Source organism: Aulonocara sp. 'chitande type north' Nkhata Bay, linkage group LG19, assembly GCF_057382095.1.
Source record: "Aulonocara sp. 'chitande type north' Nkhata Bay isolate Kocher_YH1m ecotype deep benthic linkage group LG19, A_spYH_male_GT1.1, whole genome shotgun sequence".
Classification (NCBI taxonomy): Eukaryota; Metazoa; Chordata; class Actinopteri; order Cichliformes; family Cichlidae; genus Aulonocara; species Aulonocara sp. 'chitande type north' Nkhata Bay.
This window is the reverse complement of record NC_141362.1, coordinates 21,077,320-21,100,503: the sequence shown is the minus strand read 5'-3', so window position 1 is coordinate 21,100,503 and position 23,184 is coordinate 21,077,320. Positions and strand designations below refer to the sequence as shown.

General features: G+C 38.5%; 1 protein-coding gene and 1 non-coding gene across 2 annotated transcripts; one reads left to right on the top strand and one right to left on the bottom strand.

Moving 5' to 3' along the window:
* Positions 1-696: 696 nt before the first annotated feature.
* Positions 697-769, top strand: trnaa-agc (transfer RNA alanine (anticodon AGC)). The gene has a single exon. It is a non-coding gene; the product is annotated as a tRNA-Ala (tRNA).
* Positions 770-1,711: 942 nt separating this feature from the next.
* Positions 1,712-21,187, bottom strand: otofb (otoferlin b). Its single transcript, XM_086275106.1, has 42 exons — positions 21,019-21,187; positions 19,906-19,975; positions 19,248-19,374; positions 18,813-18,867; positions 18,593-18,724; positions 18,436-18,498; positions 18,244-18,328; positions 17,995-18,154; positions 17,732-17,918; positions 17,427-17,613; positions 17,070-17,293; positions 16,666-16,774; positions 16,256-16,433; positions 15,995-16,115; positions 15,809-15,909; positions 15,634-15,724; positions 15,427-15,543; positions 15,163-15,315; positions 14,861-15,050; positions 14,025-14,149; positions 13,785-13,919; positions 12,732-12,893; positions 12,522-12,641; positions 12,264-12,425; positions 11,969-12,131; positions 11,809-11,882; positions 11,704-11,730; positions 11,456-11,587; positions 10,083-10,155; positions 9,375-9,493; positions 9,140-9,277; positions 8,897-9,028; positions 8,485-8,612; positions 8,203-8,373; positions 7,213-7,373; positions 6,754-6,896; positions 6,549-6,637; positions 6,302-6,400; positions 5,954-6,195; positions 5,609-5,787; positions 5,283-5,383; positions 1,712-3,520 (listed from the first exon to the last, which is right to left on the bottom strand). The coding sequence occupies exons 2-42, from the start codon at positions 19,949-19,951 to the stop codon at positions 3,340-3,342; spliced, it is 5,382 nt and encodes a 1,793-aa protein (XP_086131232.1). The 5' UTR covers positions 19,952-19,975; positions 21,019-21,187; the 3' UTR covers positions 1,712-3,339.
* Positions 21,188-23,184: the final 1,997 nt, after the last annotated feature.

Sequence of the window (23,184 nt, the reverse complement as noted above, 5' to 3'; positions counted from 1 at the left end):
AGAAAGAATTTATTTGATATGGTATTACTGTGAAAAAGACTGCGGTTGGAAAGTGTTGATACAAAGTTCAAATAGTATTTGGAAATACGACTTTTGCTTTTAAGAGCATTATGAATTCATTGAAAGAGTAGTTCAAAAATGAAGATTCACAGGGCTTTTACTTTGAAATCCAAAATAAGATGGCCTTGATAGTGACAGGGCACAATTAGGGTACAAGGCTGTGTCATGTAGATGTAACATTAGAGTTTCTAAAATAAAATAAAAAAAGCCTAAATTATATGTTATTATGTTCTTAACATATCTGTTAATTCACTCGAAGTTGGCTTTTATTTTGAAATCTGGTTTCCACATCCATTCCCGTAATACTTTGAAAACACAGGGAACCTAAAATCAACTGGAGGCTGGCTTGACTGCAAGTCTCGAATTGGAGGCTGGCTTGACACCAGTCTAAAGTTGAAGTGACTGTTAGCATTTTTTGTCTTGACTACGAAAAAACGACCAAAAAGGATGGTATGCAGAAAACTTAAGTAAGATAATAACAAGAGTAGTGGGGAAGTTCTGCAGAAGTTATCTTGTGGTGTTTACTAACGTTCACGTGTTGTATAAAGAGTTAAACACCCGTTGATTCAAAACAGGAAGCAGACGAGGCTGTGGATGCAATGATAAAAGAAAGTGACGTGAGGTTTCGTACAGCCAGGGGGATTAGCTCAAATGGTAGAGCGCTCGCTTAGCATGCGAGAGGTAGCGGGATCGATGCCCGCATCCTCCAATGTTTTTTTTTTTTTTTTTAAATTTTGTTATTGAATATTTGTTCTTTCATTTTCATTCATACATTAACTATAAGCAACCGATGACCTCTTAACAAACTGTGTCAAATGATCAGCGAATTACGCGGAGCAGTCGCACGTGTATAGCACTGTTACTGTTAATTCCACAGAAAACCAGAAGATGGCAGCATAGACTCATAAACGATTGATCTCTCCTCTGTCTATATTCATTTAGTTTAAAATGAGCGTGTATTTAGAGCCACGTGTTCAGGTAGGTTTGTGTATTTTTTTTATTATAAGGAGCGAACACGTCAAATGGAGGACCAACATGGCCAAAGTAGTTTAATTAATTAGATTATATACAAAGAAATACAAATATGCTTTATGTATTTTTATTATCTGTGTGATTTTGTTATTGTTGGTATTAATTTGGTATTGATTGTCTGTTCTGTTAAATGAAATGTGAATAAAGTGCTGATTCTTATTCTGAAAGAAAAATGGAAATAAAGACCTGGATCTAAAAATTTGCCCTAAATATGGTAAAAGAATAGAAATAGAAGGCAGAAAGAATTGAAACCATTAATAAATATGAGCATTTACACACATTACAGGATGGATGCAAACAGGCCAGAAGCTTTATAATACAGAATCCTCTCTCAACTGATAATTTTAGAGTTCCTTGGACACGCATTGCATGCTATGGAACACTATTGTGGCGAGATTTTAAACTCTTTTAAAGTGTTTTACAATAAAGATTTTAGATTTTAAAATGTTATAGACTGGAAAGGATCATGCACATGCAGGTCAGTATATGCAGTGAAAGAAAATGCTGAAACTTCGAGGGTTTTCTTGAAAGGGTGAGTTAATCCTCCAGGGAAAGAAGTGCTGACAGATGATGATAATAATGTTTATTGTTGTTTCGTAACTACACAAATTACTGCACACTTTAACAAGCTTTTCATATTACAATAAATCAGAACAAATGTGACAGTCTTGCCTTGGAGAAGCAACAATCACAACACTAAAACTAATGGTAATCATTTCAGCAAATATAACCGTCATTGTGAAACAATGATATTTTACACCACCACACCACAGTAATGGATTAGATTATATGGTATGAGAATAATTTTTGCAAAAGGGGATGATATATAGTATATATGCTTGTAATCAAAACTTTATAATATGTCAAATGTCATTGTATTACTGTGTGACAGGTGGAGGTAGGACCCAATAGCAAAAGGGGAACTACTAGGAATTGGGAACTAAGAAATTAAGAGATAACAACTAGATTACAAGGGAAACAGCACACAAGAAAAGACACAGGGAGAGAGAGAACAACGCAAAAACAAGCAGATGAAGACAGACGACTTAAATACACACAGGATAACGAGAGGATGGGAAACAGGAGGAAACACACTGGAACTAATACAGACTAACATGACAGGGGAAGTGGAACTGAGCACACTGAACACAAGGTGAAATATTTTCAAAATAAAACAGGAAGTACGATAACCACAGAGAAACAGACATGGAAACAAGACTGACTGGGGAGACAGAAAGAGAACACCAAACAAAATGAAGACAAGGCCAAGACTAGAAACTACAAATAGTACACAAACCAGAAAAACAACTAAAAGCAAAACCAGGTGTATACACTAAATCTTTGAATATTAAATAAAGGAGAATCCAGAGAGTCCAAATACAAAAACACTGGATTACAGACTCAGTACCGTGTTTATTTGTTTATTTTTAAACTCCCAGCATCTTCTTCACCATGTATCCTGGCATGTTGTACAGGAAAAGAGCCATGATGGCAAGCAGCAGGAGAACAGTGACAATCTTGATAGTCAGCCACCTGTACTGGTCACAAACCAGGCGTTTCACAGCTTTGAGAGGGATGAGGAACCAGAGGAGGGCAACATCTGGACGGCTGGTGGAGTACAGAGTTATAAACACTGCGTTAGACAAATAACATCAAATAACTGACAAACCAATTTTCTTTCCGAACATCTAGAGGTTGTCACCAATTGGCTTGTACTACATTAAAAATATAAATGAGAAAAAACCAACATATTTGAACCTCATACTCACTGATGACAAAACAACACTGCACTCTTTTTTGTTTTCTATTGAGCACTAAACAAAGAAGGCATTCATATAGAGATGACATAACCCTCTGATAAATGGATTGTCCAGATCTCAGTTTATTCACAAATTTAAAATATCATACACAGATGCAAAGCAAAAAACTGAATTCAAACACAATATACTCACTTTTAAACCAGTACAACATATGAAGGTGACTAATGTTCAGTTATTTTAAAAACAAGCACTAAAAATACAGAAAACACTATTTCAACAAACAAGAAAAACTGCAACAACAACAAAAAAAACCCTCTAATATGATTTGTACACATTAATACACAATATTAGACACACTCAAGTAATAAGTATTATCAGTAGTGTTACTGTGATAGCGCCTGTTTAACAATGCGGTGGTTAGTTTATGATATTGTAAAGCTGAAACCATTCACAACAGAATACAAGGTAAAAACCTCAGCTGTTTCTCTTAAGCTCCCAGCATCTTCTTCACCATGTATCCAGGCATGTTGTATATGAAAAGAGCAAAGATGGCCAGCAGGAGAAGAGCAGTGACAATCTTGATGGTAAGCCACCTGTACTGGTCACAAATCAGGTGTTTCGCAGCTTTGAAGGGGATGAGGAACCAGAGGAGGGCAACATCTGGACGGCTGGTGGAGTACAGAGATGTAAAAAGACATTAAAGAAGCCAAAGCCATTGTGGCCCACATATATGCAAAATAATCGATTACTTGCATGATGGAAATACCCACATGATATAACAAGCAAATGTTACTGGTTACCTGTTTAACACCATAACTGATTCCATAGGAATTAAGAGTTAAGTAGCAGCCAGGTGATGCTAGTCAAAATGCACTTGGCTAATTGATCATCAGCAAATGTGAGCACCTCTATAAAAGCATTATTTTGGTAGTTTGCTGGTCTGGAGCATTCAGGTGTTTGTTAACGAACTCTCTTTTACAGGAACCAGACTCAGGGAGGAGGGGCCATCTGCAATTCACACTCCAATGAATGAATCAGGAGTAACTTGGGCTTCAGTATCACAAGTATATATTGGCATACAGATTCAACCAGGGAATAAACCACCAACCTTCTACTTAGTCAACATCTTGCTCTACCTCCTGAGCCACCAATAGAAACACTAGAAAATAATTCTTCTACCTTTTCAACATATTGTATTTAGCAGCCTTTTTCTTTCCACTTTTACCATAGTAAAATATACTTCTCATCTCATTTAAATCCATAAAAATTGCATTTTACATGCTTAGCAACCACCTTGGCAACCAACTTTTTTCACTATTATTAAGATATTGATTTATGAACAGCATGAACAGGCCAAACAGTACTGTAGCGTGGGTGTGTGAAAGTTAATTTGGTAGATTTCTTAAAGAACATGGTTTTCTGAATCCTTTTCTTAGTGCATGTTGTTTTCTTGGTATAACTTTGTACATTTTAATGTATTGCTTCATTGCTTTTATTTAGTTTAAAAGTGCTGGCTCAATAGAAAAAGTGCACAGGAAGTTTGGAGGAGAGAGTGAGTCAGAAGTTCTAAGATTAGTCTGCTGGAACCATGTGCAGAACATCTTAAGCTCCCAGCATTTTCTTCACCATGTAACCGGGCATGCTGTAGAGAAAAAGAGTGAGCACAGCCAGCAGCAGGAGAGCAGTGACAATCCTGATGACCAGCCACTTGTACTGTGTGCAGAACAATTGTTTAATGGTCTCATTAGTGAGTGAGGAACCACAGAAGGCTGGTGTCAGGATGGCTAGAAGGACAGAAATGTGCACGTTCAGTATTACAGATTTTAAGGACTTTGGAGCATTTTACTGTTTTTCTACTACAAACTAAATTAATGCTTTGAAAGTTAGTGGACTCCCTGAAACAACAATAAAGCAGAAAGCAGGATGGGGAAAAATAATTCTAGTTAGAAATAAGGATAAGAAACAGCAACTTACCATGTAAAGAAAGAAGATCCTAGGTCTAAGTCCAGCGTTTGACTGAAGCAAATTCCTTCAACTGTCTTTCCTCAGTTCATGAAATTTCTTAATGCTTTTTATGCAAGTTTAATATTGTTTTTTATGTTTTTTTTTAATGACTGTGTAACAGGTGTTTTTTTTGTTGTTGTTTTTTTTACAACAATTGATTTAACAATTCAATTTACCACTATATCTATTATGTTCTCTGTTTTTCTTTTTTTCCGCTTACCTGTTGAATGATGTTTGTTCGGACTGTCAACCTTTAAACCTGCATGTATCTGTGCATGTAAGGTATGTGTACATGGACACAACATTTAGTATGTGACTGCTTCTGTTTATAGGAGGGGTTTATGTAGAAGCCAAAAGAATATACTGGACCATGCCGCTGAAAAAATTAGATCAAAAGAATGGATGATAGGAAAACATCCTTCATACTTGGGTTTCTCCAGTGGTTCTGGTTCATTTCGTCCTTCACCAACTGGACTTTTCTCTGCCTCCTCTCCTGTCAGAAGGTGCAGCTCTGCTTCCACTTTTCCCTGTAAAGACAAAAAACAGTATGAGTGATGTGGATTCACGCTATTACCTAAAGCAAAGATGTCAAACTCATTTTATAACAAGGTTACATACAAAGGTTTAACTACACATTTAATCCTGGAGATATGTTACGAAACAGTGTGCTTTACTGCTTGCATTAGCATTACAAAAATGAGTCATTCCCTATTTAGAACCATAATTTCAGGTGGTGCTTTGGTGTGACTGACCGTAAGCTCAAACTCATCATCTTCATTCCTGGCCACAAAGGGCCACCAGCCTTTGATCCTCTTCTGTTTGAAGATGGAGACCATGGGCATCTCTCCTTCATTTGTCACCATTTCAATGGTACACTGCTTGGGAGTCTTGGCGCCACGTGGGAAACGGTTCAAGTCCAGCTCAATTGCACCTATGAAGACATTTTTTCTACAGTAAATGTCGAATAAGTACGAAGGTTAAGCCATCTTAATGTCATTACGCCTAAATTTACAATGTTGCCTGCTGTGTTAGTGGTGTTTCACAAACAATCTCTTATGAGTAGCGATGTTTTTTAGCTTAATGATTTTTGACAATACCCAGGAAATCATCTGCTGAGAAATGGTCGGCATCCCACACTTGCAGGTTAAGACGAGCAGGGATCTTGTACTCAGTCTCATCCCAAGCAAACATGGACTCTTTTTTTGAGATGACGATCTTCTCCTCTGCCATGAGGTAATCAAACGGGTAGATGAAGCGCCAGTTGAAATTCCCCTCCCCAGTGATGGAGTGATAATGAACATCAGTGTCCTGTTTGTCCTCCTGCTGCCCTTTTAACCAACTGTGAGAAAAGGGGGAGGGTTTGTAAATGTTTCCGTATCGGGAATCTGATTTGACTGATTTCTGCTCATAAACAAGTAAACAAAAAACAAAAGATACATTATTACCCTCGCACAAATATATCACTAGATTTCTCGCCAGTGAAGATGTCATCATCCTCCAGAACGACTTCATCTGTGTTCCAAATTATGACCCTCAGTTCAAACCTGTACAAACGCAAAAACACTAATCAATGATCAATAGTGATTGGTAAAAACCTCAAATTAAACTGCATAATTTATTCAAATACATTAAGATGGTTTTGAACTTTATACTGTGTGTGTTAAAGCTGCAAGATGACTGTTGAAATCATACTTCTTTGGTTTCCTTGGTGAAATGTCAAGTGCAGGACCAGGTGCTGTCATATTTTTAGGGAACATATCCACCCACATCTCAATTCTTCCCTAAAAAATGTACAGGATGAGATTTTTTTTTCAATATGCAAATAATCTGTAGAAGATAATTCCAACATACAAGCCTTTTTCATCAAAAGTTTTTATATTTAAATAAGTTTACACACTTGCTCAATTCCTGGTTTATCAGGGTGGAGCAGCGGTCTGGTCTCCACGTGTTCTGGGACGAGCTTGCAGCCAGCTCGTGGAATTTCTTCCCAGTGGTTCAGCACAGTAAGGGCAAGGTGTTCATCTGTCTGCTTCTTCAGACCTGACAAACATCATCACAAAAATATATGTATTTTTTTAAAGCGAATGCTAGCAAATGAAATTAAGCTTTCCCTTTAAACTGTTTAAGCATTTATCAGACTTGATGCGTGCTCAATCATCAAGGTAAGTAAATGCCAAAAAGTTGATGAACAGAATCAACTTTTTTGGCATTTATCAGACCAGTTTGTCAGTAGTACCAGCATGAAAACAAGCACACAACAAGTATTGGAGAGAGTATGTCCCACTACAGCAATATTGCCTTTCTTTAGTAAGTTACTGAGAAAATGAAGTGGAAGAAACAGAAGGTCATTGAATACCATTTTCATCCTCTATCTCTGTTGGCGCCATGAAGACACGATTCTCCACCTTCACTCTTCCTGCAGGACCATAGTGAGGCCCGTCCAGTTTGCCATCCTTACACAGCTTAGCCAGGATGTGGGTGGGTTTCATCGGGTCACGCCACACATTGTAACCATGGCTACAAAAAAGGGTTAAAAAAAACAACATTTTTAAAACTAGAATCAAATGAAAGTAAATGGTGACATTTTAAAACTGTAAAAAACCTACACACACACACACACACACACACACACACACACACACACACACACACACACACACACACACAGATATGTTGGGTTTAATATTAAAGGAAGACTTTAACACAAATCAAATTCATCTAGACCAGGACGTCAAACTCATTTTACATCATGGGCCACAGCCCACTTTTATGTTAATTAACCGTGACTTAACTACTTTGGTAAAGTACAACTGGCCATGTGGATGTCTTTATCAGCAGAAAAAGCTGTAAAACGTATGAAAGTAAAAGTACAAAATGTATGCCTCCTTCACATTTTACAAACCCATCCAGTGGCCCAGATTAGGACCCTTTGCCAGGCCAATTCTGGGCCCCGAGCCTTGGCTTGTGACACCCCTGATCCAGACTGATTTGATGTAAGTTGCCCAGTTCTGGAGATGAATTTAATTGCCTTGTTATCCAGTTGGGCTTCTCGAGAAATCATGATGTCTTTGCTCCAAACTTTATCATAAGCAGTTTTAAGTACAACAGGAACTAGGTTTTTCTTGACATCTATGGAGACAGACTAGCAACAGGTTAACTATTAATGGTGGCTGTGAGCTATAATGTTAGCTAGCTGAACGCTTTCATTTGATTGAATTTGTAGTAAAGTTTGTGGTGAAGAGCAGTGCATCTATTGAAAATGAACAAATTAAAGTACTGGTTTTTTTTGTTTTTGCTTTCATGTTGGCTAATGCTACTTGAGTCAAACAGATTGTGTGATCCTTACATTGCGTAGGCGCGTGTGATACCACACGTGGCTCTGTGTTTGCTGTAGAAACGGTTCTCGAGGTCAATTTTGGTTTCTCCAATGAGATCATCAGTTCCCACCAAGTCCCAGTCATAAATTGACACAGTTAATGTGGAATCCATTGGGAATGTGGCCTCCACATCAAAAGATCTAATAAGAGACAGATTTTAGTTTTAAGGTTTTAATTAAAATTCAGTATATTCACAAAAAATAAAAACTTGTAAGATCGTATAGATAAGGCCATGCTCTAAAATTACTTACTTGCCAAACAGTGGGTTCAGCTGTTTTGAGATGTAGTTCTCTTTGTCTTTTATCTCTGTTTTTCCCAGTTTTATTGCAATGTAGGGGTCGGCTTTACCGTTTATGTCTGCTGGATGCAGATCAGTTGCCTACGAAAAAAAATGGATAAATTTGAGTATGATAATAATAAGTAAGTCTAGCATTCTCGGCTATGACCGGTAACCAGCCAGTCAGCCTTAAACATTTCCAAATGTGGGTGGGTATTTGAAAGAAACTCTCAAAGGCAAAGTGGCTAAAGCTAACGTATGCAGAGCTCAGAACCATCCACAAGCTAGCACCCTTGGTATGAACCTGACTATGAGCACTCAAAGGAGCTAAAGGACCTCTTCCCAGGATATTGAAATAAATATTCACAGCAGAGCACATAGCTTACCCTGATGACATAGATCCGAACAAGGACGTTAATGGGATCATTGCTAGGAATGTTATTAAACATTCCCATGTTGGAATCAAAGTTCATGTCTCTTGGCATATCATCCGACACTTTGTACATGCACAGCGAACCCTGAATTGACACAGCGATACAAATGAAAGGGCATTCAGAGGAAAATATGAAAGAATTATTTAAAGAGCTTTGACTTTCATCATCAATGAAAAAGAAGAGACAATTTCTTACTTTGAATTTTCCAACAATCCTATCTTCATCTGTCACATTCTGATCATCATTATCACCTGCTTTTCCCCTGTACAGGTTAAAACTGTGCAGCCAGTCCTCAAAGTTACCAAAGTCGCTTTCCAGTTCTTTAGGATACACCTGAACACAGATAAGTGTATATATAAACACATAAATTAGGTTTGGAATGACTTGTTTTCTAAGACCGTGTCTGTATGTCGCAGTCACAACTGTATACCTTCAGCTCATCCAGCTTTGGCTTTTTCTTCTCATAAGGGTCGACTGCCGGTTTCTTCTTATCTTTCTTTCCTTTTCCCTTCTTTGTGCCTTTCACAGGAGAGTCATCAGGTTTGATATCTGAGTACAGGTTAGTGGTGAGGACACAGGGACAGGGAGAAGGAGCAGAGCGCTCGAGACATGAATTCCACATGAAAGTTGCCATTACGGTACAAAGCAAGCATGCCATTGAACTCCTGAAGTATAGAGTTCAGTGAGAATGCTTGGTATTGTGACGCTGTAGGTATTGGCTAATTCTTTATTGTGTGCCATGCTCCATCATCTTTGTGTTTTTAGTCACTGTCTTGTTATTGACAACTTTCATGGCTAGCATATGACAAATATGCATGTACAGGAGAAGAAAACAAGCAATTGTCCTACGAATGGAAATTTGGATTCATGTCAGCATCTACATGGAGGCATTCTTGGGCTATGAAGGCTATGAGGTTCACTACTGCACTGTAGAACAAAACAACAGAGTTAGTGAGCTAATAAAGGATGAATTTTAAACTTAGGCACACGTGTCAAACTATGAACATCACAGATTTTTATTAAAGCACATAAAAACAATATTCAGCAAACACAAAAACATATGGAGATGCAATTAGTGGATTTTAAAACTGATGACAAAAAGAAGAAATTTAAGGTTTCTTTTTTTTTTTTTTTTTACCTCCACCATCTGCAATGTCCATGTCATCTTTGTCCTCTGAGTCTGAGAGAGCTGCCTCTTGAGCCTTGAGTGACTGAAAGAGTAAAGCTCTATTTCTTAACTGTCTAGACCAAACAAAACCTCCTACTTATCAGCTATAGTATCAAGGTTAAGATCCATTAAGTCTAAAAAAATGTCTTGAAGAAAAATTCAATCTACAGCACTGTGCAAAAGTCTTTAGCTGCCCTTTATTTTGAAAGGAAATTTGAAAATAGTTGCAATGATTTACTGAAACATGAAAACAAATACAGAAATGTTGTATATAAAGAAAGAACTGTTTGTAAAGATTGAATGAGCTTGAAAGTTAATATTTGATACGATCACCTTTGTTCTTCAACACAGCCAAAGCTCTCTTAGGCAAGATTTCTTGTTATTTCTTTAAATCATTTTCAGGAATAGTTCTCCTGGATTTATGAAGGACATTCAAAGCTCTTCTCTGGATGTTGACTGCCTTTTGTTCCATTCTTTGCAAAGATTATCCCACAATGCATCAGTAATGTTGAGGTCCGGGAAGGCCAGTCCATGACTGATAGTGTCTCAGTGTTGTACCTCTCTCCCGATCTCCTTGATCCATACTGACAATGATTTGATCCAAAAGCTTCAAATTAGAATTCATAACCCTATTAGACATATTATTACTGATTTTCAGCTCAGGTCTTGTGTTATTTGGCACACCGCAGCCTTTTCTCCCTGTTTCTCTTCCTTAAGAATGGCTTCTTGACAGCCATCCTTCCACCGAGAGCATTTCTGATGAGGCTTGAATGAGCAGTAGATAGATAGACCTAAGGAGATGCATCTCGCAGATTCTGTGTGATTTCTTGCTGGCCTTTTTTCCTACTTCTTAATGATATGACGATAGTCTTTAGGCCTGCTGCTTTTGATTTTGTCCTCCACTTTTACCAGTTTCTTTAATTTTTTAAAGGACACATTGCACATAATGGCGATATATGCAAAGTTTTTGGCTAATAACTCTTTGGGAAACGCCTTTTTCGTTCAAAACACTTGTTCATCCCTCGTTCCACCCTAGGTCTTTTTATGTTATATAGGTCATTGATACCAAATAAAGAAAAAGCAGTTTCTCGGAAAATGGTCACATAGAAGAACTGGACTCTAAATAAGTGAAAAAGCAGCCAATATCCAAAGAAAAACTCTGAAAGTCCCACAGAAATCCTGGAGCACTATTGCTCAAGAACACTTTAAAAAAAATTTAAAAGACAGGCAGTAAGCAAAACATAAAGAAATGAGACACAACTCAAAACTTTCGTGTAGTACTGCATCATCATACTTTGCAACATTGTTAACATTATATAATCAGTCAAAAGAAGGCTTGTTACCTCTGTCAAAGTTTCAATGGAAGCGAAATATTTGGACCACCAGTCCAGCATGCTCTCGTCAAGTTCCTCCTCCTCCATCTCATCACCCTTCTTCCTCTTCTTTTTCTTCCCTTTGCCATCCTTGTCATCATCCTTTGTATAAAAGTAACACAGATCTTTTGATTAAGGCTTTGAGACATCTTGATTCACCGTGAAATAAAATAATGCAGTTTGATTTATAAATCAAACAAGTACAGATCTCTACTTACCTCAACTTTGACCACAGCATCAGAGCCCTACAAAGGAACACCAGATTGTGTTTACTTTGTATTTTTTATCTCTATAATTTTCAAATTTTCAAAAGTTACACTTACACAGTCAAGTTTGACAACAGTTTCCACTTTCTTAAAAGAAGGCTCAGAATCCATGCTGACAACAATAATTTCCTCTGAAAGAAAAAAAAATCATCATCACAAACTGTCAGACAATACTGTGTGGCGCAAACATATATTCTACTTTTCTGTTATTTGATACCTGTAGTGGACCAGTTGTTGGCTTGCTTGTCAGCTCCCCTGTAGATGAACTTCCGCAGAGTGGTGACAGCATGAGAGCCAACCAAAGTGTAGCGGCCAAAAGCTCTACAGTCCACTACTCGGATGTTCAGCGGCGGGTGAAGCAACTCATTTTCAGGCAAGTCCTGACACACAAAATCCAGAGTGAGTTCTTGCAGAGCAGGTGTGGTGGCTGACATGAGTCAACCCAAGCTTCAGTTCTATGTTTGAACGCAAATGCATAACGGAAAAATATATCAATAGTGCCAGTACGGTACCACTTCAAACCACTTGACAAGAGTGCTGAAGTTGGGGTTTTTCCTGTAGTTGGAGATGAGGGCAGACTGAACTCCCTTTCCAGCACATTCAATGTCCACACGAGGCCGGTCCACCTGGGCGAGATTCACCCTCTTCAGGTCCCTCAAGCCCCAGAACAAAACCTAAAGAAAAGAAAGGTTAGCTGACATTACAGATGTTTTACTTTCTTTCAGTGAATGTCCGTCAGTTAACAGTCAAAGCTATTCTGAAGTCTTTACTTCAATCCTGTACTTGCTGAGCACTGGTCTGATCCCCAGTGGTACTGGGAGGATTGGGCCACGGTCTATATCTGTAGGACCATCTATGGGAGGTAGGTCAGCTTTTCCATTGGGGCCAATCTAAAGGACGATATAAAGAACTATGAAGCAAATGAAGTGATGGAAGCATAAGCTCACGGGTTGATGTTGTCTGTACTTTGGAAAGCTAACCTGTAGCAGTTCAAAGGCTGCCAGCATTTCTCCAGCAGTGCAGTTTCCACGGTAGATCTGATAGTACTCCAGTTGGGGAGGAAAACGTGGGGGACCGTAGTGCTCATCAGCCATTTTGACCACAGGCTTAGCAAAGGTTCTGCCCATGAAGTCAGCTTTACCCTGAAAGCAAAGGACCAGACGCAGTGAAAAATCTGATTATTTTAAAAAATGCTCTTCTTGGCTTACCGTATTAGTGTTTATATTACAATGAGTGCATTTAAAAAAGCAATTAGAGAGCTGATTGTGAAGTAAGTAGTCCCATTAGCAGGAAGAAACATGGCTCAAGGTGCACATGTTTCACACTAGATAAAAAGGACTGAAGATAAAAGACAAAGTAAACAATGAAAGATCCCTAAAATAACCAGTGAACTGCAAAACAGATATGCATTTATGCACATTCAGAAAATGAGTGAATATCTAATCATTGTTTCTAAAAAAAAAAGAAAAAAAAGAACAAAAGCAACTTAATCTTTCTTGCAGTTAGTGGTTATAAAAAAGTCAAAAATCCTGTTGGTCACATACAAAAGCACAAGTTTTACTTAAAGGAATGCAACAGGGATAAGTTAATCACGAGGGTCCATCAGGTCCTTATTCCTCTTGCATGCCTTTCAAAGGAATCTACTCTGCACACATGACAGTGCTGCTACAGTACATCAAGCCAATCCACACTCTACTTATCCAAAGGGTCATCCAAAACAATGGTGTTTTTGTCAGGAGATAATATAAAATAGTCAGTCAGCAAACAAATTCCTTCAGATATAATTCATGTCAGGTTGCTATGGAGACAAAGACAAACTCAATGAAATCAACCCACAACCATTTATGCAAAAAAAATTTAATCATAAAAATAAAAATATTGCGGGTATACCGCATGCTACTTTTAGTCTCTCGTGACTAGGTTAGTCATACATTTCAACATATAAAGATGAAGGATCATGGTAAGACTGCTGTCGAGGTTTTGCCCACATTATTATAAACAGAGAGGCCTCTGTATATCAAAATAACCCTTACCACTGTGTCTTGATCATAGAGCTCAATGACAATAATAGGAGGGTCATCTCTCAGTTCACTGGCCTCCCCAAACAACTCCACATTCTCAAAAACCAACAGCTGGTCCCACGTGGGGCAGAGGGTCTCAGCCAGCACCTGCAAGAAGACAAAACGTTTAAAGTGATCGAGGACAGGTTTTCAAGTACATAAAATTTCATGCTAACAGGTGATCTCATTAAAACAACTTTTGATCTTGCCCACCTCAGTGACTTGGCTTTGCGATGAGAAGAAAACTCTTGCAAATGGATCGGACAGACCTGTGCTGTCAGCGGCGAACAGGCTGCGAGCCTGGTACATGTGGACCCTCAGCTGGAAGATTTGTTTCACTACAGAGAAGTAAAGTCTCATAAGTGACTATAGAAGTATATAACAGTATATGTAATTCTTGCCTACGTTAGATTTAGAGATATACTTTTTCTTTTTTTGCCATGCACTCCATATAAAAGACAGGTTGCAGCTTCCAGGTGTAAAAAAAGAAGCCAAGTAGCAAATCCCTCTAATGACCAGCAGGAGGTGCTGTTATGGTTTGGAAATTATGTGTGATTGTTCGTTACGATTAAGGTTCAGAAAGACAATAAAGGCCACCTTAAAGAAATGAAAACTTTGTGATTGATGAGTTTCTATTGAATGGGTGATTAATGTCAGTCACAGCCACCTCTCACTCATAAAGACCAGTTTTACACCAAGATACAAATCTCTCTAAGGCTTCATGACAAGACCTCACTATCCAGTGGGTGACAGCATAGTGACTATGACAATCTAAACAGAGTCTATTTTGTGAGCATAGCATGTCCACCCACCTGCAGCCAATCAGAAGAAAGCTGGCTTAAAGCGAGGAAGGCCATAAAAAGAGTAAATATAACTATATGGTAAAGGATAATTTTGAACTGAGATTCTCACAAAGCTAATCTAGTAAAGTTGAAGAATAAATTTACACAGCTGTGAATGGGTATAATTTGTCCCTTTAGCCACAGTGTGAATGGTAGATATTTGTTATGAGAAAAGCTGGTGTAAGGTGAGCTGCAAAATGGCCTTACTCATGTAGGTGAGGCTGATGGGTGGTGAGGCTGGCAAGCCGGGTCCTCTGGACAACTTATTTTCCTCAAATCCATTAGGTAAGCCACTCAGGTAGTCTTTGCGCTGCCTGCTCAGACCCAGCCACAGATAAATCTCTATCTTGGATTGCACTGTCCACCCAGCTGGTCCAAAGCCCTTTTTACCAGGAATCTTTACAAGAGGAAAATACAAAACACTTTAGCTGCTGAAGAACACAGAATACAGATAAGGAAAAGTTTCATTATAGACTGGGAGTTTGTATCAGAATAGATTAGGTACTCGCCCTGAGAAAGATTGTTTTGACTTTCCCACAGTCTTTTCCCTTCTCCTCGTATATGCTGGAATAAAGGATGTCCTTAGAGGGGACACGTGCATAAGCAATACGCTTTCCATTGCTTATCATCCATATGAAAACATCTGGAACGCTGTGTTGAGGCTGCAATAAGAATGAGTCCTCATTTAAATATGTTACTGAATAACCACTATAGAACATACAAATGCACCAAAAAAGATTATTTGTAAATAAAGACATAGACATAGATCTCACTTCCTCAGCCAGAAAGCGCAGCTTCGACAGGAAGTTCTGAGCCAGCTTCAGCTTATCTCTCACTGTGCTTTTTTTCACCTGTGACCTCATGGTCTTAGCTTGCTGACCAATGGCCTCCTAAAAGGAGGAAGAGGTTCAGCAGTTAGCACAGTACAAATATAATCAATAGGTGGGAACAATAAAGATTACTCTTTTGAGTTTACGTACCACTTCCGACAAGCACAGCTTCAGTCTCTCCTTGTCAAGTTTGGTTCTGCCCGACTGACTCTGGTCCTTGTTTGCCAATGAAAGAAACTGACTGAAAGAGTTAAGGTTTGGTGAGTGCAAATGTTTACAATCATTAAAAACACTTCATGTGCAGCTTAGGTTTGTAACCACGGACCTGCATCCTTGGCTGAGTTCCTCAAGAACACCTCTAAGCCTGCGCTCGGGATAGGCCTTCTCTGTTTTAATGATCTCTTGCACATCATTCAGCCCATCCTCCTATGAAAGCAACATAACGATAATGATTTAAATTATGTTGGCGTTGACTTAGACAAACTTAGCTTTAAGTTAATGCATGACTTGCCAGTTTATCAGCAATGTTGTCAATGATGTTGGCATTATACAGCCTCCTTCTCTGGTCTTGCCACCAGCTCTTGATGTAAATGCACGGCTTCCTCTCAAAATATGGCAGATGGAAATAACTTCTGTGGATTAAAATTAGAGCGTATCTAACATGTTGTTTTTTAAAATACCTAAATCAATACTTCTAAACTGTTTTTACAATCTTTTAAATCAAAGCAAGAACTAAAAACTTTTGTATTGTATGTGATATTATTGCTCTGACCGGTCTGTGATGACAGGTTTCATGGGTGGGGTTGTTGCCACTGACTGCAGGTCTCCATCGTCGTCCATCTCCTCTTCACTGGAATTGTTGATCAGTTCAGTTTCCTCTTCATCTCCATTACCCTTCTTCCCCTTTGTTTTTGGTTTGACAACTCCATCGTTCTCATTTCCATAATAACCTGGCAACAACCATGATGTTAACAGTTAAACCATAAAAGATGCGGTACTTACTACAATAATAGTATATATATGATTCTATATTTTTTAAAAACTACAGCAACACAGCTATTATTCTAATATAGTAAAGGATAAAACAGTGTAAAGATATTTAATAAAGGTCATTAGGCATGCTAATTTCTCAAAAGAAAGTCTGCTAAACACTAAAACTGACAACGAGGTGATGGAAAGTACCTATGGTGACCTCAAAGTGTATGGGCTTATCACCAATCTTTCTATCAACCATTGTGGCCTCCAGGAAGGAACTGAAGAGGAAAAATTCCTCAACCTTTCCAGTGGCGGTCTGTGAAATCAAAAAATGGACAAGTATAATCATCTGTTTAAGAATAAAGACTTATATAAAGGTGGCATCAATGTAAAACAAAAAAAAAGGTTAAAGCACTTCATTACATATTGACAACAATCAATTTATCCCATATTATGAGGGATACCACTGAGTTTAGCCACATTGATGCAAACAGCTATTAATAATACACCAGGTACTATTAATAATTCACAGTAATTGCAGGCACATAACCCATCAGTAGGAGAAACAGTTGGCTCCATCTGCATGACTGCCCATCCAGTCAGGCATTCACCTCTGAGATGTTGGGTATTCCCTCCATCTGCACGTCCGTGGAGCTGGTAATTTCAGGGGAGGAGGTGTCCAGGAGCTCCATGCCAAGGCTGATGAGCAGACGGGCTCTGAAGGACACGCCCTCTCCAAGTCCATCATTTAACTCCTGGTATTCGTCCATCAGGGTGTAGGTACGAGTGGAGCCATACATGTTCACCCAAGCAGGCCCAAGAGTCGGAAGGAAGCCTGAAAAACAAAGAGAAAAGGGGATTTTAATCTAATAATTTGCAAGAGCAAAACTAACTGACATGTCAAAAGAAAATCTTCTGCAGTTAATTTGTGGAGAAGATATTTCTTCAAACATTTAAAGTTGCATCACCTTTGTCCCCATCGTTAGAAATCTTGCGCAGGTCTAAGAAGTGCGTTCCTATCGCAACATCATTCACTTTATCCGAATCTCGGAGCTGGATCTTTATACGTTTGCAGAGTGGTGGAAACATCTCAGTGAAAACAATTTGCTCGTTCCAGATAGGCTCATAGCAGCTCTTCTGAACTGATGTTTTCCCCTGTAGCAATCACACATTGTAAACTTATGTTATGTCAGTGAGATTTAGATTTTGAGCTGGATGAGAAAAAAAATGCTACATAGGGGAACGAACGCATGGCAGCTTTGTTAGCACTCACCTTCTGCCCAGCAAACTGTACTTGGACATAAGGATCAACCAGGTCCTTATTTTCTCCTATGAAGGCCTTTTTCACATTCGCCATGATGCTGGTGTTCATTCTGGGGAGCCCCTCAGCTCTGTAGATCTTCAAGTAATAACGAGCCCATTGCCTCTCTGCAGGCACCCCCTCAGGTAATAAGAGATTCCTGAAATAGAGAGTTAATATATTTTCTTCACTAGTTTCAAATGTTTAAAAAAAGAATACATCTGTGTTTTATTTACCCATCTATGTCATCTTCTTCAGATTCATTTGCCTTGTGTGGAGTTTTTATAGTGTCCCCTTTAGCCACAACTGCAATATCACATTTAACGTAGCCCTTACAGCCAGCTGTGATGTCATCAGGGTCAGACAAGAGAGCCCATTTGTGGTAAAACTGATGATCTACAAGTCAAGGGAGACATATTTATTAATTCATTTGTATCATTAACGTAGTGATATTTTTAAAAAGCTGATCTCGATTAATTCTTTACCAGGCTGGGAGTAGATTGTGCCTACATCCATTTTAAAACTTCCAACCAGGGTCCCACTACGTAGAAGATTTTTGGAGTGCACTACCTATAGTTTGGTTTAGGGAAGTAAACAACACAGGGTTTAGTGCGCTTGTGAAAAGGAACTGCTATCAGTGACTTTTACGTTTAACTATAAGGAACGGGACGACTCACAGACACTTTCAGGATTTTGTCAAACATAACATCTGGAGGGACGTGGAAGTCGAACACAAAATACTGGAGATTAAAAGAGTTTTAATGACAATGATGCACAGTTGCCCTTTTAATAAACTTTAATAAAGTATTATACATGATGTAATGACAGACTCACTTCGTTGTAATATGGGCAGTTGGTTGATTCCTTCATTGAGGTGTACTTTTTATCTTCTCCGATTTCCACGCAAACCATTGGATCCATGTTCAAGCCCACCAGCTGTCTGGCTTCAATCACTGTCACACTGACCTGGAATTAAATAATCAAATGTTTGTCTGCTATTGTTTAAGAAGCACTACATTAAATATAAAAACACTCAATAACAACTTTCCCTTGCCTGATAGTCTACTGGTCTTCCAGAGCTGGGCTCCATCTTGATGTCTGGCTTTGACCTGCATCGCAATGTGAACGTGGTTAATGTAGAGTGAGACAGACGCAAATAAATGATCTTCATTGTCATTATACAATGTATAATTAAAATAAAAATAATAAATAATTAGAATTAATACAAATAGGTAAGTAACTAAAGATAAAAAATAAACACAGCGGCATTGTACACAACTTAGCTAGCGTAAAGTGTTTATAGTCAAGTGTGTAGTGAGGTGGAAACTTCAGTAGTGGAAGCAAATGCTAGGATAAACTGTTCCTCAGTCCACTCGTTCTCATTTTTATTGTTCTGAATGGTTTTGCAGGTTGGCAGCAGTTTGAACAGTTTGAACAGAGATCCAGGGTGTGTATCTCTGTTGCTGTTCATGCACTACAGAACTCTTGCCTCTTATTAGACACGTTGGTGGTGACAGCTGTGACTGAGGCCAGTGAGATGGTGTCAGGGTCCACGCCTCCTCCCATGAACATGCCCTGGCGATCCAGGTCCTCTGTCTCCAAAATTGCTGGCTCATCTGTAGATCAAATAAAAGACACAGAGTGAGGAAAACGTGTTATTTTAGTAGCAGCGTTAATTCCAAGAATGTCATTACAAGAGAAGACCCCAAAATACCTTCAGCCTCTCCCAGCAGAGACAAAAGAGAATACAGCAGGTAGCCTGACTGCTGTGACAGTGGCAGTCCAGTATTTACTTCAGGAAATAAAGCCAAAATACTACCCTTCCCAGATTGATACCAATTCCTTACACCATTAATAGTAGCGACATTATACTAGTTGTTTTCACCAAGAGGACACAGAGAGATGAAACCATAGAACATAATTTGAAACCCATCCTGCTGACCTTTTGATATGATACATCTACCAATTAGAAGCAACAGTGCAGGATTAATTATCTAATATCCAAATAGCTATTAGGCTATTGAAATGTTAACAAGATTGGCATATAAAAGCTGATATTTTGTATTTTATATTCAGGATACTAATACATTTTGAGTGGTTGCTGGGTTTTGAGTTATTTTGACCTAATCATCCATGATGGCCAATACCTCCATTTCTGTCCTCCTTTTGTCCACGGTTCTTACTGCGCTTCATGGTTCACGACAATCATCGAGTGCTCTGTGAAAAAAATAAAACAATAAAAATTTCATAACAATTTTGTACTTTTCTTTTTATCAATATGAGTGAACTAACGGTCTGTGCGTTTTTTGTTTTTTTGTTTTTTGTATATTTTCTGTGCATGTTCTGTTGCCAGAAACAGCAACCAAACCCATTCTTCAGTAACACACCTGCAAAACCACAGCAGAATAAACCATGGCACTTTTCTATTGGCCTGTGCTGCAGATAGAGGCTAAATTATTAGGACTGTTTAAATTAAATGCTAAAACAAACAGCAAACAAAAAGCAAGTGTAAGGACAGAACACAGCACAGAAGGTGTGTAAGAAGAAGGGTGTCACCATACTACCACACCCCGGATTACCCTTTAAAAGGGCCTTTTCAATTATTTAGATTGGCTGACCTTAATACATGAATTGGAGGGGATACATTTCACATGCATTGTGAAAAATAATACACTTAAAATAATTAATTTTGGAAGTGGCACACTGTGGGGCAGGTGTCAGGATAAACGAAAACGTAAGGACATGATTAACAGCTTGGACAATGGAAAATTCAATTTTCCCCTCATTTATCCGAGATTTAAAAAAATATACGGAAAATTGGATTTCTGTGGTGTCAATTAACTAGCATGTGTCACCTTTTCTAGCTGTTTTGAATTTTGCTTTTTTATATTTTCAGTTTTCACTAATATCCAAAAACAAAGCAATATATTACAACACTTTCTGTTGAATGTATAAAACAAGCATCAATGCTTCAAACTGCTCAAACCAATACCAACTTAAGCACTCTTATGAGATGCACACTTAGAAAATTTAGAATAACTAAAAGAATGAATATTTTTGCAGCTCTGAAACATAACTTTTTTTTAACTCAACTGAATCTAATCTACCAAGCCACGAAAGGGTTCCTCATCAAAGAAACAGTCTTTCAAGTATATTGCAAAAACACTGAGGCCTAATTGCCAAAGTTATTTGCACAGTACAGCTGATCTTTCACTTAACTTGGTGTTGCTAAGGACTTCAAATAATCTGATCATACATACCATACAGAAGGAATGATTCCCCTGTGTCCTTCCTCTAAGCAGGCTGTTATTTTTTCCTCTTTTTTTCCCTCTGGAAATGGCAGAAACACTACGTAAACATTTTAGACATTTGCGCAGCACAAAGAATAAGGCTACAAAGTAAAGTTGCGCAGAAAAGAATTTGGTTTGTCTAAGTCTAAAGTTGGGCAGGAGTGATGTGATACACCAATGAATAGTGCATGAGTGTTGAACCCGAGACTGGTAACTATAACTAGGGACCGCTGAGAGACGTCACTATCTGCCAATCCACACAAGCTCTGTCTGCTACAAAGGATATATGTATTAAGCTTCTTTTTTTAAATATATATATAAATATATCTAAAATATTTCAAATGAACGAGATAGTTCATGATCATTCTATTGTAGTGAATCTTCCTAACATAGCCTGCAAAGCTTCAATACCACTACTGGAAAGTATGTTTTAAGTACAATTTAGAAAGTATGTTGCACTAAATAATAATCAAGTTTGCTACAATGTGAAGATAAAGACAATTCTAAGATTTTCATAGTGTTACCATAAGTTAGGGTTGTATAAAAAAATCTACTGGAAGTGCTTTAAACTGTGTGAACTTTGGGTAATCAGTATATTGCTGTGTAACGAGTGATAGGATTTCATGGAAGTAACCAAAATGTCAGCCCATCCTAGCCGAAAGAATGCTGCCCTTTAATCATTAATAAGGTGCTGCGCCCAATTTGGTCCTGGGGCACACATGCATTTTCTTTTATCATCATCGTGAAATTGCCAAATGATGTCAAACCATATTTGCAATGCCTTGCGTTTCAAATCCATTTAAGTTTGAGCAATTTCAAAGATGACCTGAATTTTGAGTCACTGTTGTTATTTCTGTTGTTGGGGCGATCGTGGCTCAAGAGTTGGGAGTTCGCCTTGTAATCGGAAGGTTGCCAGTTTGAGCCCCGGCTTGGACAGTCTCGGTCGTTGTGTCCTTGGGCAAGACACTTCACCCATTGCCTACTGGTGGTGGTCAGAGGGCCCGGTGGCGCCAGTGTCCGGCAGCCTCGCCTCTGTCAGTGCGCCCCAGGGTGGCTGTGGCTACAATGTAGCTTGCCATCACCAGTGTGTGTGAATGTGCGTGAATGGGTGGATGACTGGATATGTAAAGCGCTTTGGGGTCCTTAGGGACTAGTAAAGCGCTATATAAATACAGGCCATTTACCATTAGGGCTATTTACTTGAAAGATTAAGGAACCAGCATGTGTTTTTAAAAGGGGGAGTAGAAGTATTTGCCAAAAGCCTTGATTGTGTTGCATTATTTTGCCGAGCTGAGATATGCTTTAGCAACTTCTATTCAATGCAACTTCTCTTGCATGCTGAAGTACAACTCATCATCTCATCAATTACACATACAGCCAGTCTGTAAGTTATACGTCAAAGTCTAAAGTTCCTAGTATCCGATGAAACAAGTCCCTAAATTATTTAGATGGCCCAGTCAGTGTTGCATGTGGCAACCTCATTAAGAGGCAGTATCGCTGTTCACAATAAAAGAAATAGATTTGCTTGCAGGAAATAACACAAACACAGTATCTTTGTTATCATATAGGGAAAAATGCCTATGGATAACACTCTTAATTAAATGATGCAAAGACTATTTTAAGTGATGCATGTATGAAACTATTTTGGGTAAATGCATTTCAAACAAAACACTGTTTTTAACTTTGTGCAGTAGCTTCCTTGTTTTTACCTAGATCCGTAACAGATATATTCTTTTCCCACCTGCACAGTGGGAAGTGTCAGCTCAGTGACACCAGTCTGTGGTGTCACTGGTGTCTGTTGAGGGATTCTGCTGTTAATTACATGATTCAATACCAGCTAAGAGGGGTTGAGGAGATGTCCTAGTTCCTCCAGGAGAGCTAACCGTGTCACCAATAGTGCAAAGTTACTGGTTGCCCCTGCTGTCTCATATACTAACCTCATTCTCTGATGGATGTTGTCATCAAATTCAACTTTAAGCACAGAAGATGACTCTAGGGACCAAACCAGTCTGCCATCGCTGGTGTTTCTGTTTTGACAAAGAACAAAAATTAACATGACTTAATAATTTCCCATAGTTTTTGTTTTGTTCTAGTGTCTCTGTGCTCTTCTTTTTTTCTCTTCTTTTTCCTCTTACC